At 37.6% G+C, this 17,387-nt stretch overlaps 1 protein-coding gene across 1 annotated transcript in view; it reads left to right on the forward strand.

The window, feature by feature from the left end:
• Window positions 1–17,387, forward strand: part of itfg1 (integrin alpha FG-GAP repeat containing 1) — a 303,430-nt gene that overhangs the window by 180,598 nt on the left and 105,445 nt on the right. The window contains exon 11 of the mRNA XM_057853607.1: window positions 15,458–15,608. Within this exon, the coding sequence (XP_057709590.1) occupies window positions 15,458–15,608 (151 nt within the window). The remainder of the gene's footprint in view (window positions 1–15,457; window positions 15,609–17,387) is intronic.

Genomic DNA, 17,387 nt, shown 5'->3' on the forward strand with positions numbered 1-17,387 from the left:
GCATTTGTTCATAGATAAGCCGCACTGGACTATAATCCGCTGCTGTCCTCACTGTATTATGGGATATTTACGCCAATAGATATTAACAGGTAAAACTTTACTTGACAGCGGCATCATTAGAATGTCATAAGACAAAATGAATCACCATGAAGCTTTGAACCAGTTTGCTGCAAGGCTTCATTGCTTCAAGAAGCTTCATTTGGCCATCACTGCTCCGTTGGGGTAGACAGTCAACCTCTACTGCCACATGCTGTCAGCACTATTATTGTCCAATATGCCTCCTAGCATGTATTGTAGCGCTACGGATGTAAATAGCAATCAAAATTCATGTTGTCTGCTAATTAATTCTTCAGTTACTGTTCCTATTGTTTCATTAATTGCTAATTTTGTTATTTGGTAACACTTTGTTTGCCAAAAAACTGCCATAAAACTATCATAATTATGACATGACACTGCCATGAGCGTTAATGAATGCTTATGACAGATGTCATTTTGTGTCATCCAGCAAATTATCTCACTTTTTAATGGATGTAAAAGATCCGAGCTGGACATGAATGGAGATCAATGGATACTTACTCTCTACTCTTAGCCCTTACGTAGGTCTGTCATAATTATGACAGTCTTATGTAGAGGCGTGCGAAATATCCGATTCTTAGATTATTCGCGATTCGGCCGTGGAAGATTCGAGAACGATTCACAAACATCCAAATTCCGATTATTGAATTATACCAGGTAAAGCAGAACTAAAACACAGTCAGCCCGGTCTTCGGGACGCAATGAGGAACGGACCGAGAGTAAATATCATGTACAACTCATGCCGCTAGATGAAAAATCAATAATACCTGACTGCGGCCGACAGCTGCTTCAAACAACGCCCAGTTGCTCGTTGCTACAAACATACGGACACATATGGCTTTAATAGATATCAGATATATGTAGAGTTAGATGCAAAATGACAGACGACGGAGGCATTAAAACATAAAGAGAAGTAGATGCGAAATGACAGACTTGCCGTTTAGTAGTTGACGCGTTGTAAACAGCCGCCATCTTAAAGCAGTAGACATCTCTAGAAGGCGCTTTTGTAGCGAACCTGAATAACGTTTTATCTAAAATACTCCTAAATCGGCAAAATCTTGACTTGAATCTTCTATAAATGAAGAAACAGTTTTAAAACTTTGACATGTCGAAAGGCAAGGCAAGGCAAATTAATTTATATAGCACAGTTCAACACAAGACAATTCAAAGTGCTTCACATCACATGAAGATCATAAAAATCACATTAAAAATCAATAGAACGTAAAAACAAAGACAAACGAAATAGGAAATAAAATTATACATCAAAATTGCATTTAATCAGGAATAGAATTTAAAATATATATATATACAAAATAAAACAAATACTACTACTACTGCTAATAACTGAAATCACCAATGGAGATAAGCACAAGAGGAATAGAAAGCAAATAGATTGACATACAGTATATAGACAGTTATGGATATGCAATGTTAAACAGCGTTTTTAGCCCTGATTTAAAGAAGCTAAAAGTTTGAGCATACGTCAGACCATCAGGTAACTAGTTCCAGAGGTGAGGAGCATAATAACTACATACTACCTCAGCCTGCTTAGTTCTTGTTCTTGGAACATACGGGAGACCGGTTCCAGACGACCTTAGGGGTCTAGATGTTTCATAGGAATCTAACAATCAAGCATGTGTTTTGGTCCAAGGCCATTAATTGTTTTGTAGACGAGCAATAGTATTTTAGTCTATCCTTTGGCTCACTGGAATCCAGTGTAATGATTTCAAAACCGGTGTAATGTCATCCAGTTTCCATATATTTGTGAGGACTGTGGCTGCAGCATTCTGTACTCGCTGCAGCTTTCTGATATTTTATCAAGACCTGTAAATATACCGTTGCAGTAGTCCAATCTGCTGAAAATGAATGCATGCACAAGTCTTTCCATGTCTTGTTGAGTCAGAAGCCCCTTAATTCTGGCTATATTTTTTAGGTGGTAATAAGCTGATTTAGTGACGGACTTTAGATGGGTATCAAATTTTAGGTCTGAATCAATAATTACACCAAGGTTTCTGACTTGATTTGTAGCTGTTAGTGACATTGTGCTAAAGTGCCTGAAAGTAGCCCGAAAAGTAGACAAAAGGGAAATTATGGAATAACGATAGCAATTTTAACAACTTTAACGGTTGATTCACATCATTAAATGAATGGAATGTAGTTTAAAGCTGCTGATACAGAATGGTGATTTGAGTTATTTACAGTTATTTACAGATTACACATTAAAAGCGCAAGGGGGGTGGGGTAAAATCAATCATAATAATCGTAGTAATCGTAATCGAATTGTTAGGTGCCCAAAGATTCCCACCTCTAGTCTTATGGCAGTCTCATGACGCAGCTGTCCAATAAAGTGTTACCTATTAACCTCTCTCTACCTATTAAGCCAAAACAAATAAGCCACACTGGACTAGGGGTGTGACAAAATATCAAAATGGTGATATATCGTGATACTTTGTATCCCAAAAGGTTATCGATATGCTCCTGTCAAGAATCAAGATATCGTTTTAAAAAGGTGTCAATTTAAAAAAAAAAAAAAAAAAAAAGGCTGCCATTGACGTTGCTCGACGCCCAGTCCATTTAGACTGGGAACTAGGGTTGTTCCGATCATGTTTTTTTGCTCCCGATCCGATCCCGATCGTTTTAGTTTGAGTATCTGCCGATCCCGATATTTCCCGATCCGATTGCTTTTTTTTTGCTCCCGATTCAATTCCAATCATTCCCGATAATTTTTCCCGATCATATACATTTTGGCAATGCATTAAGAAAAAAATGAATAAAACTCGGACGAATATCTACATTCAACATACAGTACATATGTACTGTATTTGTTTATTATGACAATAAATCCTCAAGATGGCATTTACATTATTAACATTCTTTCTGTGAGAGGGATCCACGGATAGAAAGACTTAAAGACGTAATTCTTAAAGGATAAATGTGACTTTGTATATTGTGACTAAATATTGCCATCTAGTGTATTTGTTGAGCTTTCAGTAAATGATACTGTAGCCATTTAACTTCTGCCCAAATGCATGATGGGAAGTGGAACCATGACTGTGCGTCGTGGCACCAATTGATATATCTTCTGTGCGTTGGGAAATAACATAGGGTGTTAAGAAAAAGATAACCTACTACCTTTCTTCCCCACTTTGCTTCCCACGATTATTCTAATCGTTCGGAGAGGGTTTGTAAGGCCATTTAAAAAAAGGCTCCAAAGGCTGCCAAAATTCTCTCTACTCATTTTACGCTGCCTTTTAGCTCTATATACTGTATGGTTAAAACGGCAAAACGGCGCCATTATAGATTGAACGCGACAATGCGTGAGTGGGTCGTGCAGCGCATGCATTAATTGCGTTAAATATTGTAATGTGATAAATGTAAAAAATATTAATTCTCGCCGTTAACGCGATAAATTTGATAACCCTACCTTCAGCTTAAACTAAAGACTCTGGAAGAGTGTAACACATTATGTCTGTAACGTTGAATACAATTAGAAAACGATTTAATTAAAAAAATATACATATATTAAAAAAAGCATGTCCGATATTTTTTTGCCGATTCCGATACTTTGAAAATGACGTGATCGGGATGCCGACATCTCTACTGGGAACATTCGTTCATTCAAAACCAGAGCATTCACAGTCATTCGGTCCGATTCTCGGGGCATTTACAGGTCACTTGCTTTTCATTTTAGGGCATTTACATGTAATTTCCTGTTGAGTTTGAGTCACTGCCTATTCATTTGGGTGATTCCCAGGTAATTTCCTGTTCTGTAATGAAAAATAAACAGCAAGTGACCCATAAAATACCCCAAAATCAACAGGAATGTAACTGAAAATCAGCAGGTAAATGACCTTAAATAGCCCAAAATTAATCATTGGCTGGCGTTGGCTGCCACTGACAGCCATAGACGATCAATCCGTTTGAAGTGGGAGGCGTTCATTCGCTGCCATCCTCCCAATTCAAATGGATTGGACATCTACTAGTGATAAACTCATTCCAATTCACAGCAGAAGCTTGTTTTTCTGTGTATTAGTTTTTTGTAGAATATCCTAGAATGATTTCCTGACCAATGTATCGAAAATCGTATCGCTATATCGTCAAACCATCGTTATCGTGAGCTTTGTATCGAAAATCGTATTGTATCGTGAGGTACCAAGAGGTTCCCACAGGATTCAAAATGAGTGAAAAAGTTGCAGCTTATTGTCCGAAAATTACTGTACCTTTTTTCACACTGCTATTGTGACTTACATTTTCTGTCATTTTATCCTCATGCAGTATGATTTGTGTGGGAACCGAAAATGTTCCGTACTAGAAATATGCACTGTATTGCTGAAAGGCCAGGTAACTGAATGGGGGAAAAAAAGTCCACGGGGTCCAGATCAAGGTGCAGATGGTCAAGTTAATGTAGTCGTACCGAAGCGTGTGTTGGCAGATCATAGTTTAGCATGCGCCCGTTGTGGCCTGGTAGCGTTGTCTCAGCGTGATCATCTGGCTGAGCTCCCGCCGGCTGGCTGCCCCCTCGAGGGACCAATTAAATGGGTAGAGCGAAGCACTAGTAAAAGAGACTCCCTGCAGACACTGAGTTCATGCAGTAATAGACATGCCAAAGGTACACACATAACTTCGCACACAATGGCACAAAGACGCCGTTTTGCTTGAAAATGGCTCATTTCCTCACTTTTTAAGAGCCACTATAATGCAACAAAGATTGGCACTTATTTTATTGCACTAGACATATCTGCATAGTAAAAAAAATCCCTTTTAAAATGACTTATTAGGGATTTTAGGCATGTTTTGGTGGTTTTTAGCAGATTTTAGAGATTATTACAGTGTCATCGCTTTTACGATGTTCAAAATTTTAGCTATCGTATGAGATGTTGGCTGTTGGTGTACTGTAATTGTCTTTAATCACTGACAGCGTAATAATTAAGCATATTGAATTAGTGATTGAACCTCTTATGCATTTTGAGTGTGCAATGGTATATGATAGCTTAGCGTGGGTGATACTTGAAATGAGGAAGACCATTTCTTCGCTGCATTCTAATACATTTTTATCATTTACAGCATAATTAATTTGTGAGATTTCGGTAATTCAAGGAAATTTGAGTGCTGTTGTGTTTATGTGAGTTTGCAACAGCATGTGATAGCAATATACGGTAATATCAACTTGTACAAAGTGTTCCTGAAAGGTTTTGCATTTGGAGGTGAAGAAATTCTGCATGACGGTGACAGGATGGATATACTTTAAAATATTATTAAATACGACGCCTTTTATCCATTTAACACCTGAGCCTATTTTGTCCTAATGTGTATGCCTTTTATGTTGCCTTTATATTTCAAAGAATAAATTGTTCACAATGGCCTGGTTGGGTCCCTTTTTTCAGGACACCATAAGCTTTATGTCCAAACTGTTTTTGGACCTAAAAAGACAAAAATGCCAAAACCGTTTGTCAAAATTTGTAATATTGATTTCCGATTGACAACCAAGCATGCTCGACGAACCGTTTTGAAGCATGATAATATTTATTAAATTTGTTAGGATAAACATTCAACAGGAGAGAAAAAAACAGTAGTTTTATATTTGACAATTGAACACAAACAGCAGGTATGGTCATAGGCATTTTTAGCTTTTACACATACTTTGGTCAAAACAGGTTATAGACAGTAGACCAACAGTGCAAAATAGTGAAAATGTATATGTTTACATATATATATATGTATACATATAAATCGTCTAACATAAATAGGGTTTGGAGGATATCTCTTTGTGAGGTAAGGTATTGTACCTATCATCTTATCAAAAGTATATTCATTGAGGTGGGAATCTTTGGGCTCCTAACGATTCGATTACGATTACGATTGAGAGGCTCCGATTCGATCATAAATCCATTATTGATGCACCCCCCCCACCCCACCCCACCCCCACCCCACCCCAGCTTTTAATGTTTTGTACATTAGTTCCAAAATTGTCCAAAAATCCTCTCAGGCTAAACCAAACTACTAGTTTAGTATCAAGTTAACAGTTAAAAACAGTAAATAAAATACTCAAGTCCCCATTCTGTATCAGTAGCTTTAAACTACAGTCAATTAATTTAATGTTGTGAATCACCATTAAAGTTATTAAAATTATTCCATAATTTCCCTTCTGTCTACTTTTGACATGTGAAATTTTTAAAAATGTTTCATCATTTAAAGAAGATAATCCATAGAAATCTACTGCTTTAAGATGGCGCCTGTTTCCGAGCGTGGGAAAGTCTGTCATTTTGCATTTAGTTCTTGGTACATGTTCCAAAATTGTTCAAAAATCCTCTCAGGCTAAACCAAACTACTATTTTAGTATCAAGTTAACAGCTAAAAACACTAAATAAAATACTCAAGTCCCCATTCTGTATCAGCAGCTTTAAACTACATTCAATTAATTTAATGTTGTGAATCAACCGTTAAAGTTGTTAAAATTGCTCCTGTTATTCCATAATGTCCCTTCTATCTACTGTAGACATGTGAAAGTTATAAAACAGTTTCATCATTTAAAGATAGATTCAAGTCAAGATTTTGCCGATTTAGGGGTATTTTAGATAAAAAGTAATTAGGTTCGCTACATCAGAGCCTTCTAGGAAAAATCTACTGCTTTAAAATGGCGCCCGTTTATTAGCGCGGGAAAGTGTCATTTCGCATCTAGTTCTTGGTACATGTTCTAACGCGGCCGCCGTCTGTCATTTCACTTCTAGTTCTAGATATATGCGATATCTACCATAGCTGTACGTTGCCGTATGATAGTTGAAACTAGCAGCTGGGCTCTGTTTGTAGCAGCTGACGGCCGCATTCAGGTATAATTGTTTTTTTTTTTATCTAGCGGCATGAGTTGAACATGATATTTACTCTCGGTCCGTTCCTAATTGCGTCTCGACGACCGCGCTGACTGTTTTATTTCCGCTTTACCTGGTATAATTCAATAATCGGAATTTGGATGTTTGTGAATCGTTCTCGAATCTTCCACGGCCGAATCGCGAATAATCTAAGAATCGGAAATTACGCACGCCTCTTAATATACATGCAATCAAGCTTCTCAAACACACACATCTATATACAAATTAAAATGATTGGAAGTGGAAAAGAATCAAATATAGCATTGAAAAAAAATATTTTCAAAAATATTGACAATAAACTAGTTTCCATGCCACTCGTTTCCCCTTGAACAGGACGCGGAGCTACGTCACTCAGCCCACTCTTCCCCCGTTTGCGCCGTCAGCCTGTCACTCTTCCCAACTCGCCTAATCATCCTAAGAAAACGGCGACAAATCTGGTCTATCCTCTTCCTCGATTTGGTAAAATAAAGACTTAGCTTTGGCTAAATGTAGTTTTCGATTCATTCCGCACGTTTCAAAGTCGCTTACTCAGTCCAACCGGCAATCGCTCGCTACCTTGCCTCCCTCTCCTTAGCTGGCACCTCGCTCGGCAATTTATTAAAAATGTTCACATTCCGTCCATTCTTCTTGGCCTCACAATGGCTCCTGGGATATGTAGTCTTTTGTGGTGCTTTCGGTTTTGAAAAAGGACAAGAAATGATGGAAATATGTCATCAAACTCACTAAAACTCAAATGACATTATCTCCCGTTTTACTTGGTCGATTGACTTCAAGTAAAAACGGGCGTGGACCTTAATTTCCGCACTTTCAAATGAGACCAACCAGCGGCACTTGGGTGACGTAATTACAGCGTGACCAGGCTTCAAAGATTATACGCGTGTGATTTTGTTTATTTAAAAGGGACTGGGGCAATCAGTCACTAATAGCTTGCTACAAAACAGATTCACGTTGTTTAAAATAATTAAGTATAATGTATATGACTAACTCCTATGTGTCAAACAATTTTTTTTTTTGGTATATGTTTTACAAGCATTTTAGGGTTGTTGTTATTTTTTTAATGCCCGTAATGTTTTTGTTGTACTTTGATTATAAGTATATTAAGTACCACAGTGTAGGGCATACCAATTGTAGTGTGGTTTATGAAAGAGTGACTAGGATACAAATGATGCTACTGTGTGTGCACAAACACACACAGGTGCACGATTAGGTTTGTATGCGTGTGTCCGCATGTGTGTGCGTGTGTTCTCCACCTCATGACTTTGGGTTCACCTCCACCTCTGCAGTGCTGAGAGGGGTTCTTTTGAAGCCCAGCAGTCCCGGAAAGGACACACAAACACACAGGATGGTGGAAGGGATTCAAATGGCTTTGAAAGTTCAGTTACACACACACGCACTCACACACCAAACTGTAATCCTAATGAGGAAGTGATGCAGTACACAGCAAATGCGTATGGATTAAACAGCAGCACACATGACCTAAACCTCTAGCTCTCAACCTATACACCATATATGTGTGTAATCACAGTGGTTAAATCCAGCTCAAGCCCCACCCATTACCCCTTGACCCTGCTAAAGAAGAATCTGCTTCACCGAGCTCGTCTGTCGGCAAACTTGACATTTGACTCGACCCTAACTTTCGATTTTTTTTTTAATCAGTTCGCCAGAAGAATTACTTGGGTGCTTTAAGAAAGAATTGTATTTCTCCATGTCCTTGTGAATTTCTACTGCACATTCAGTGTCAATTCACATACTTTATTAAACTACAGTTGGAGCGATCGGCTAATTTAGCCACCTGATCTTATTCAATCGATGTAGTGCTGCAACGATTAATCGATTAACTCAAGTATTCGATTAGAAAAAAAAATATTCAAATTAAATTACTGGTGCACGATAATTATTGGTCCGATAACTATCGGTCCGATAAGAGGAATTATGACGTCATCCCAATAAATCCAATGACATTATTAATAGGACCGATAATATGTATTGTGCTGGCTTTACAGTTTACAGTGACTTTACACACTAGTATAGGAACGCAGTTGACCATTTGCGGGGCATTGCTCCCACCTGCTGGTCAGAATAATTTGTTGCATCTATTTTTTGTCACAGTAGTTTTGGTCACATTACATGCTCATTCACATACACATTGCGGTGTCTAGCGGTCGCATTGACAATCGTAAATGCTTTCTGTTACATTTCCGCCTCGGAAATATGTCTGTAAGTATTTTATGCTTACTATAACATATGGATGTGCACCATGTGTTTACTTCTGTAGTGAAGGGTCATATGTACAGAACTTAATAAGTTGTTGTGTTATAGAAGCCAGCCAATGCTTTAGTAGCTCAAGCTAGTGTGCGATGCTATATATATAATAGTTGTGTATATCAGTGTATTGTGCAGTTTGTTGTATATTGAGTATTGAATATGTGTATTTTTCTGTTGTACTTTCACATTATTAAGACGAGTGTCTTCCCATAAAAGCAAGAAAAGACCAAGCCTTGTGGTTTATGGAAGTGCATTCATTTTTAGCTAGCTGTCGGACAGTGCAGAAGTGAAACGCACTGTTTTGTTCATGTCATTATGAAAAATCTGGTGAGATCAAAGGCAAATCTATGTTGAATCCACCACTATTTTTTTTTTTTTTTAAACCTCCAGGTGTTCAAAAACTCAGGTTATACATTTAAAAAAATATATATTTATTATCGGTTATCGATATCGGTATCGGCTTTGAGGAGCAGGAAGTTATCGATATCTGTATCGGTTTTAAAAAATGGATATCGTGCACCCCTAAAAATTTTGCTGCTTCGAGTATTCGTTTAATTAAAGTGGCGTTTTAATGGTTTGTTTTGAAAGAGTATGCATTTAATTTTATTGATTTGGGTGGATATGCTGCCCTCTAGTCCACCTAATTTCACATGGCTGTATTCAGCTGCTCCCTGTTAAGAACAACATAAGCTAAGTTTTTGTGTGAGCTCTTTTTTTTTTTAAATGCATTTGTAATTTAGTTTAAAAGTATATTTAGCCATTTTTTTTCGTGGGAATATGTGTTTGAACTATTTGTTAAGAGTATTGTTAAAAAAAAAAAAAAAACGTTGGCATTTTATACTATTTAAGCTAGCGGAATTTTGTTATGTAGGTTAGCCATTTGTTTTTTTGTTGTACATATATCCACATTTATTTATTGATTAATTTTTATACCATTTGAGGCTCATGTCAGGTATTTAAATTTTTTTATGTTCCTTATCCGATTACTCGATTATTCGAACTAACTAGTTCATCGATTAATCGACTACGAAAATAATCGATAGCTGCAGCCCTAAATCGATGTATATCACTTGGTGAAAACGTCATTCTGTATCCATTGTGATCTCATCTTTGTTTATTAAAACAAAGTAAAGCTGGGCAACTCATATCTTGACAGTCAGTAAAATGACATTTCTGAATCTGTACACGAGCTCTGTTTTCTTGTATTCTATTTATTGGTGCTAAAATTAGGGTGCGCGTTATACACGGGTACAATAATTTTCCCCTAGATTTTACAAGTAAATTTGGGGTGCGTGTTATACACGGGTACGCCTCATATTCGGGAAATTACGGTATTTTATTTTTTTAATTATACTTTGGGGGAAAAGAAGTGAAAAATCATGTCATATGTATCTTTCCCATGCAAAATCTGAATAAATACATTGAAGACACACACACACACACAATTTTTTTTATTTATTTATTTATTTTATTTATTTTTTTTTGGTAACACTTTATAATAACTATCAGTTTTACTAGTTAATAGATCATTAGTAAACTGTTGATAAAGGATTTATTGTTGATTTGTGAAGTATTTGTTAACAGTGTGTTAAGCATTTACAGTTTGTTCCAATATGGTGGACCCAATTCTAAATGCCCATGCTAGTTGATGGATCTTAATAAAACTATTACTAATAAAACTACTACTAAACTTTATGTTGAAGGTCATAGGTTTTTTTGGTTAAATATACAAAGAAAAGTGCAGATTTTCATAAATGTGCAACATGAGCACTGCCTGCAAAATGCCTTATCAAAACGCCTTTTCTTCTGAAGTGAACGGCATTTCTTAACCTGAAAAGATAGAAATGCCAAACGTTACATACAAAAACTTGAAACGTTTCTACACAAACTGTGTTTCAGGTTAAGAACACCCTGTAAATGCTTAACAAACTGTTAACAAATACTTCACAAATCAACAACAAATCATTTATCAACAGTTTACTAATGATCTATTAACTAGAAAAAAGGATAGTTATTATAAAGTGTTACCTTTTTTTATTTTATTTTATTTTTTTTTTTTTTTTTGCACTACTGCACGGTTTTTCACTTATCGCGGCGGGTTCTTGTCCCCATTAACAGCAAAATACGACGGATCACAGTACATTGGCTTTGTATGGGAACCGAGTGACAAGAAAAAAACGGTGCCAGCGTGAATGCAGCATCAGGTTGGGGCCATTCTCTTTCCCACTACAAAAAAAAGTTAGTCTGGAGGCTCCTCATAGTCTTCTGTCCAAGGTTGTCTGTACTTGGTTAAGAAAGTGAGGATGGTCAGCTCCTTTCCATGAATAATGGCCTACTTAGGCACCTGATTATATACTTACAATTAAGGTCATCTGCTAAAAAAATTATGTCCATTAGTTAGTCTGCACTTACTAAATACAATACTGTACTAAATTACAGTCCTGTACTTCAAGTACCGTTTTGCTCCCAACATTACGTTGAAAATATAATTCCTTTGTCTTTCACCGCTTTACAAATGCAAATTTTGTTTTCTTTTGTTTTTTCAAGGCTCGCCAGCTCAACGATGTTTGTGTCCTCTTAAACTGTGAATTAGTCAACATGTTATAGAGCAAATATTCAAGGATTTAGCACAGCATTCAACATTCTCACAGCAGACGTCTGCACACCTTCAACAACCAGAAACACACTGTCAGGCAAAGAGAGTCGTCTCAAAACCTTTCACCGTGATGTTCTATTTTTAAAGTGTTTTGCTCTTTTTCGTGTGTTATTCCCACGGAGATGCAAGAGCAGGGAGAGAGCTCCTCTCAAAAAACACTTGGATGGAGATTGGACGGGAAGAATTTAAAACTCCCCCGAGAATTTAAGTGAAACGGCGACAAACATGTGAAGGCTGAGAGAAATTTTATATATTTATTTCGCAGTGAAGAACTCTCCGCCTAAACATGACTTTTAACAAAAGTGACCCCAATCGACTTTTCCATTTAGTCTGTTCGGGGATGGTTTTTCCATTCCTACAAATCCAATTTACACAGTCACATTCTTAATGAAATTTCACATTGGTAGTACCCAGAGTAACGGGTTACATTTAATCCTGAGTAACTTTTTGAGAAAAGTGTACTTCTAAGAGTAGTTTTACCATGTCATACTTTTTACTTGAGTAGATTTGTGGAAAAGAAGCACTACTCTTACTCCGGCCTCCACTAGAGTTATTGCATTTTTCCTCTTTATTCTACATATTAGATTTTACTTTATTTTCGGCAGTACAGTGTCTACCAGTTTCACCAATGAGACATCGCAACAATAATCACATGACTCCATGAGACCAATCAGATGTTACAATACAGTCACACGACCACACACAGGCTTGCAGTCGGAAGTCCTATGAACACGCCAGTCTGTTAAATTAGGAGGTGTCATTTTATTCATTCATTCATTTCCCGAGCTGCTCATCCTCACGAGGGTCATGGGGGTGCTGGAGCCAATCCTAGCAAACTATGGGCAGTAGGCAGGGTACACCTTGAATGGGTTGGCAGCCAATCGCAAGACACAAGGAGACAAACACCTAGGGACAATTTAGCCTACCATTCATGTTTTTGGGTTGTGGGGGAAACCGGAGTACCCGGAGAAAATCCACGCAGGCACGGGGAGAACATGCAAACTCCACACAGAAAGGCCATAGCCCGGGATTTAACCCTTGGTCTCAGAACTGTGAGGCAGACATGCTAACAACTCTACCACCGGGACAGTCATTTTAAGCGCTGTAAAAAATACATATGTATTAGTGCTGTCAAATTTAGCGCGTTAATGGTCAGTAATTAATTGTTTAAATTAATCACGTTAAAATATTCAACGCAATTAACGCATGCACGGAATGACCCGTTCATGCGTTGCCTCAAACAGTTTACAATGATGCCGTTATAACACATTGAGAGCGAAAAGGCAGAGACATGCGAGTGGACACAGGCGCTCATTGGACCACGCCTTTTATTGGCTTGCTTTGGCAACTCTTTCACAACAATTTTAAGTATTGTGGCAAACGACGTGGGGAAGAATGACAGGAGACGATCTTTTTCTTATCACGCTCAATTGAACACAACGAAGAACATACTGTATACTATTTGAAGCCACCACTGACAGTCATGGTTGCCCAACTTCCCATCATGCATTTGGGCAGAACAGTTAAGTCGCTACAGTAAATTTTAGTGAAAGCACAACTAAAATAATATTCCTATCTCTCAAAAAAATAATGTTCACAAAAAGAAATGCGCTCAATGCAAAGAGAACTGGCATTCCCAATCAAAATAGCTATGCAAAATACACATAAAACTTACTCAGACTTTGCCTTGGCTAGATATCTAATTAATTTAAAACTCGCCATTGACACCTTGTGGTGTATTTCAATCACTACCTTACGTAGTTAAAGACACTGTGGAAGAACGGCATGGAGCCCGATGTGACGTCACCGCTCGGCGACGTCAACAATGGCGAGCTATTAGTTTATTTTTTTATTGAAAATTATACAAATTTTATTAAAACGAAAACATTAAGAAGGGTCTTAATATAAAATTACTATAACTTGTACTCAAATTTATCTTTTAAGAACTACAAGTCTTTCTATCCGTGGATCCGTTTAACAAAAATAATGTTCATGCCATCTTGTGGATTTATTGTTACAATAAACAAATACAAATACAGTACTTATTTACAGTATGTTGAATGTTTATGTCCGTCTTGTGTCTTATCTTTCCATTCCAACAATAGATTACGATTCAGGGCTCTACGATTCGGTTATTGAACGGTGATTACAGTATTGAAGATGATCACGATTATCGCGATTATCAATGCATCGTAGATTACGAAATAATAAAGTAGCCAGAAAAATGTATGTCCATTATTTATTTGAAATATCCTAATGATTCAACAGGAATGATGGAAAAATGCCCATACAACAAAAAGCTGCATTAAGCATTAACCATTTCAAAGGCAGTACTTATTTGTCAACACGCCTATACAACACACAGCTGACCTTAAGATGCTCTTTTTCACATGAAGATGCAAAAACATTAGCTGTTTCAAAGGCAATACTTATTTCTTTCAACAAAACAATAAAAATTACACTGATGGAATGATTTCCACATTTTCTGGAAACAAAGTTTCTTTAGAAACAAGAATTTTTTTTTTTTTTAACCAAAACTTTGTTTTCACAAATTTCTGTACTATTTCGCATGTTTGTAGTGTTACCGCGGCACTTAATCCTGGTTTTAAACGTTCTGCATCTGTAGTGACTTTTGTACACCACTAAACAACGCACAAATTGACATGGAAATACATGTTAGCGAAGTCGCTAATTAGCATAGCGCTCGGCTCTAACTAGTAACATCTAAAAACCAACAACAATAAAAGCTAAACAGCACAAGAGGGTTAGTGTACTCACCTCTGATGGACGGACACGGGACTTGGCAAAACACTAGGGACTTTTTCAAGTAAAAACGACTTGAACCTACTGCTGGACAACTGAAGGACAAGGAGCAACAAACTATCTCTCTTCCCCTCTCGCTCTAAAAAATAACTTGCTCACAGAAGCGCGACCACCGGGTTCCTGCCTGTCTCATACACAAATATATAAGTCTTTATAAGTAAATTTATAAGCTGCATCTATCATAACATTGTGCGTGCGCGCGTGCGTGCGTCCATTAAAGGTGTCCAGGCGGCAGCCGTGTCTTGAATTTCGTTCCACTACTAGCAGCTGTCGTAAAGTTATTAGGGAAAATCATCGTTTTTGAACATTTATTAATCATAATTGAATCGTCACATGTCGAATCGCGATGCATTTAATAATCGATTTTTTTTGGCACACCCTTAATCTAAATGTATTAAATTTGGTAGGCATTTTGATGCAAGGTTTTGAGTTATTGCCATTTCCAGATATTCCTTAAAAGGAAAAACTTGTACGAGTGATTTTGCCCGAACAATACTAAATTACTACCATTGAAAACAGCCAGATTGGCAACACTAAAATGTGACTATTGTAGTTTTTGTCATTGGATGTAGGGGAAGCAAGGCACTAACGTTTGAAAACTAGCAATGAAACAACCCTTGAAACAAGAAACGAACCCTACAAGGTCGGCACTTTACCAAACGTTTTTAAAATTCAGCCCATGTCGGCAGTTTTACTGAGGAACATGAAATTCTGCTTCTGAGAATGTCTTCTAAACCGCTGTTTGAATATTGTCTTTTTGTATTGTTTCCAGTGCTCAGCAGGCCTTCCTGTTGGAGAACGTTCCTTGCTCCAACCTGTCCTGCCAGAGCGTCGGCCGAATGTTCCGCATCCACTGGGAACAGTCGGACCTGGGCGCCATTCCCAACGCCACCATAGCCACCTTCTTCGACATCTACGAAGATGTGGGTAGAAGCTCAACGTCTTCATTTTCCTTCTTTATGTCATTTTTCATTTTTGTATCACCATCTCTCTTATTAGAGAATTTGATGACAGATGGGGAATAAGAACGAGAAATCCAACATTGCACACAGAATATGTGCTTCCCTTCTTAAGCAGAAAAGTGGATTACTTCTTAAGCTTTTTCACAACTCGTCAACAAAAATGACTTTTTTGCCTGCCTAAAATTAATACTTGAGCTGCGTGCATTCGGATGGGTTTGTGTGATTTTCCGTTTATGCCTGTTCGTGTGCCTGTCTGTGTTTGTGTGTGTCTCTTAGGGTGTATGTGTGTCTGTGTCTAGGGCATCACAACTGCAGTTAAAGGCACATTCAACTCCATGAGGCGACTTCCAGCCAGCTGTTGTTTGCACAATGCAAGACATCCATTTCTTGTCATTGTGCTCCCGGGCTGCACACAAACATGCACGCACACACACTCTTTATTCCAACTCTCTATAATTATTCTTTTTATAGAGGATTAATAATTACCGTTATTTTTCTAAGTAAGAGCAGGCAAATATAGGAATATGTACTCACCGGACAATATGTTGACTATACGTATTTTATCGACCCACCATGGTGGAAATCAGTGGTGTTACCAGGATGCCAGGTGTGGGTGGGCATTAATCTTACCTGGGGGGGCAAAAAAAAAAAGAAAAAGCTCCAATGCTCAAGTAGGTCGAAATCCAACGTAGCGATAACTGTTGTGATTTGATCTAAACAAATAAAAGTTGATTTGATTTTATTTGACTTATAACACAGCCATAACTGAACAGTATGGACATGCAGGTGACAATGTTTTTTCTTAGGTAACCTATTGTGGTTCCTCGGTTTTATCATTATTATGATTATAGTTATTGTTTGTTCCGCAGCCCCTTTGAGCTCAATTTGACCCCCTTAGAATGCTTCAAAATGCACCAAAATCGGCAGGCAGGTCAAGACAGGTGCATTCTTTGATACCGTGTAAAGGCAAATTCCAAATACACTATGTAGGGCCCCCTAGCAGTCATTCTTTGTACCGCCGACGCTTTGAGCCCTACTTTGACCCCCTCAGAATGCTTCAAAACTCAACAGCCAGGTGAACACTGGTGAAAACTTTGATAATATGTTAAAAATATATATATATATGTGTAAATGTGTGTAGCACCCCCTAGGAACAAAACCAACATTTATTTATTTATTTATTTTTAAGGTGAAAGAGGAGATAACAACGCAAAGGTTAAAACTTAGAACACATCAGTACTTTATGAATGGGATACCATACGCGGTGCCCAGACTGCCGTGAGTATTACATCCAGTTTTCTTTGGGTGGGCAGAGCGTGTCCGTGGTTGGGCCTTTTTCACTTGTCCTTGAGTACATTTTTTGGGATGACTACTATTAGTTGAGTAAAATTATTTTGTAACAAACAAACAATGTGATTTTCTGTTTTTTTTTTTTTTTTTTTTTTCCACATTCTGTCTCTCATGGTTGAGGTTTACCCATGTTGACAATTACAAGCCTCTCTAATATTTTCAAGTGGGAGAACTTGCACAATTAGTGGTTGACTAAATACTTATTTGCCCCACTCTAAGTTAAGGTGACAGTTATTGTTGTGCTAACATCGCTAAAGAAATCGCCATCTTCTTCAGGTTTTTAATCATTTATTCCATCAACTGCAACACAATACGCCTACTGTCCCCCGCAGCTGAACAAAAGCAAACAAAGTGAAAGCAAATAGTCCCATCTTGTGTCAAGTCAGCCAC

Source organism: Corythoichthys intestinalis, chromosome 1 (genome assembly GCF_030265065.1).
Source record: "Corythoichthys intestinalis isolate RoL2023-P3 chromosome 1, ASM3026506v1, whole genome shotgun sequence".
NCBI classification, from domain to species: domain Eukaryota; kingdom Metazoa; phylum Chordata; class Actinopteri; order Syngnathiformes; family Syngnathidae; genus Corythoichthys; species Corythoichthys intestinalis.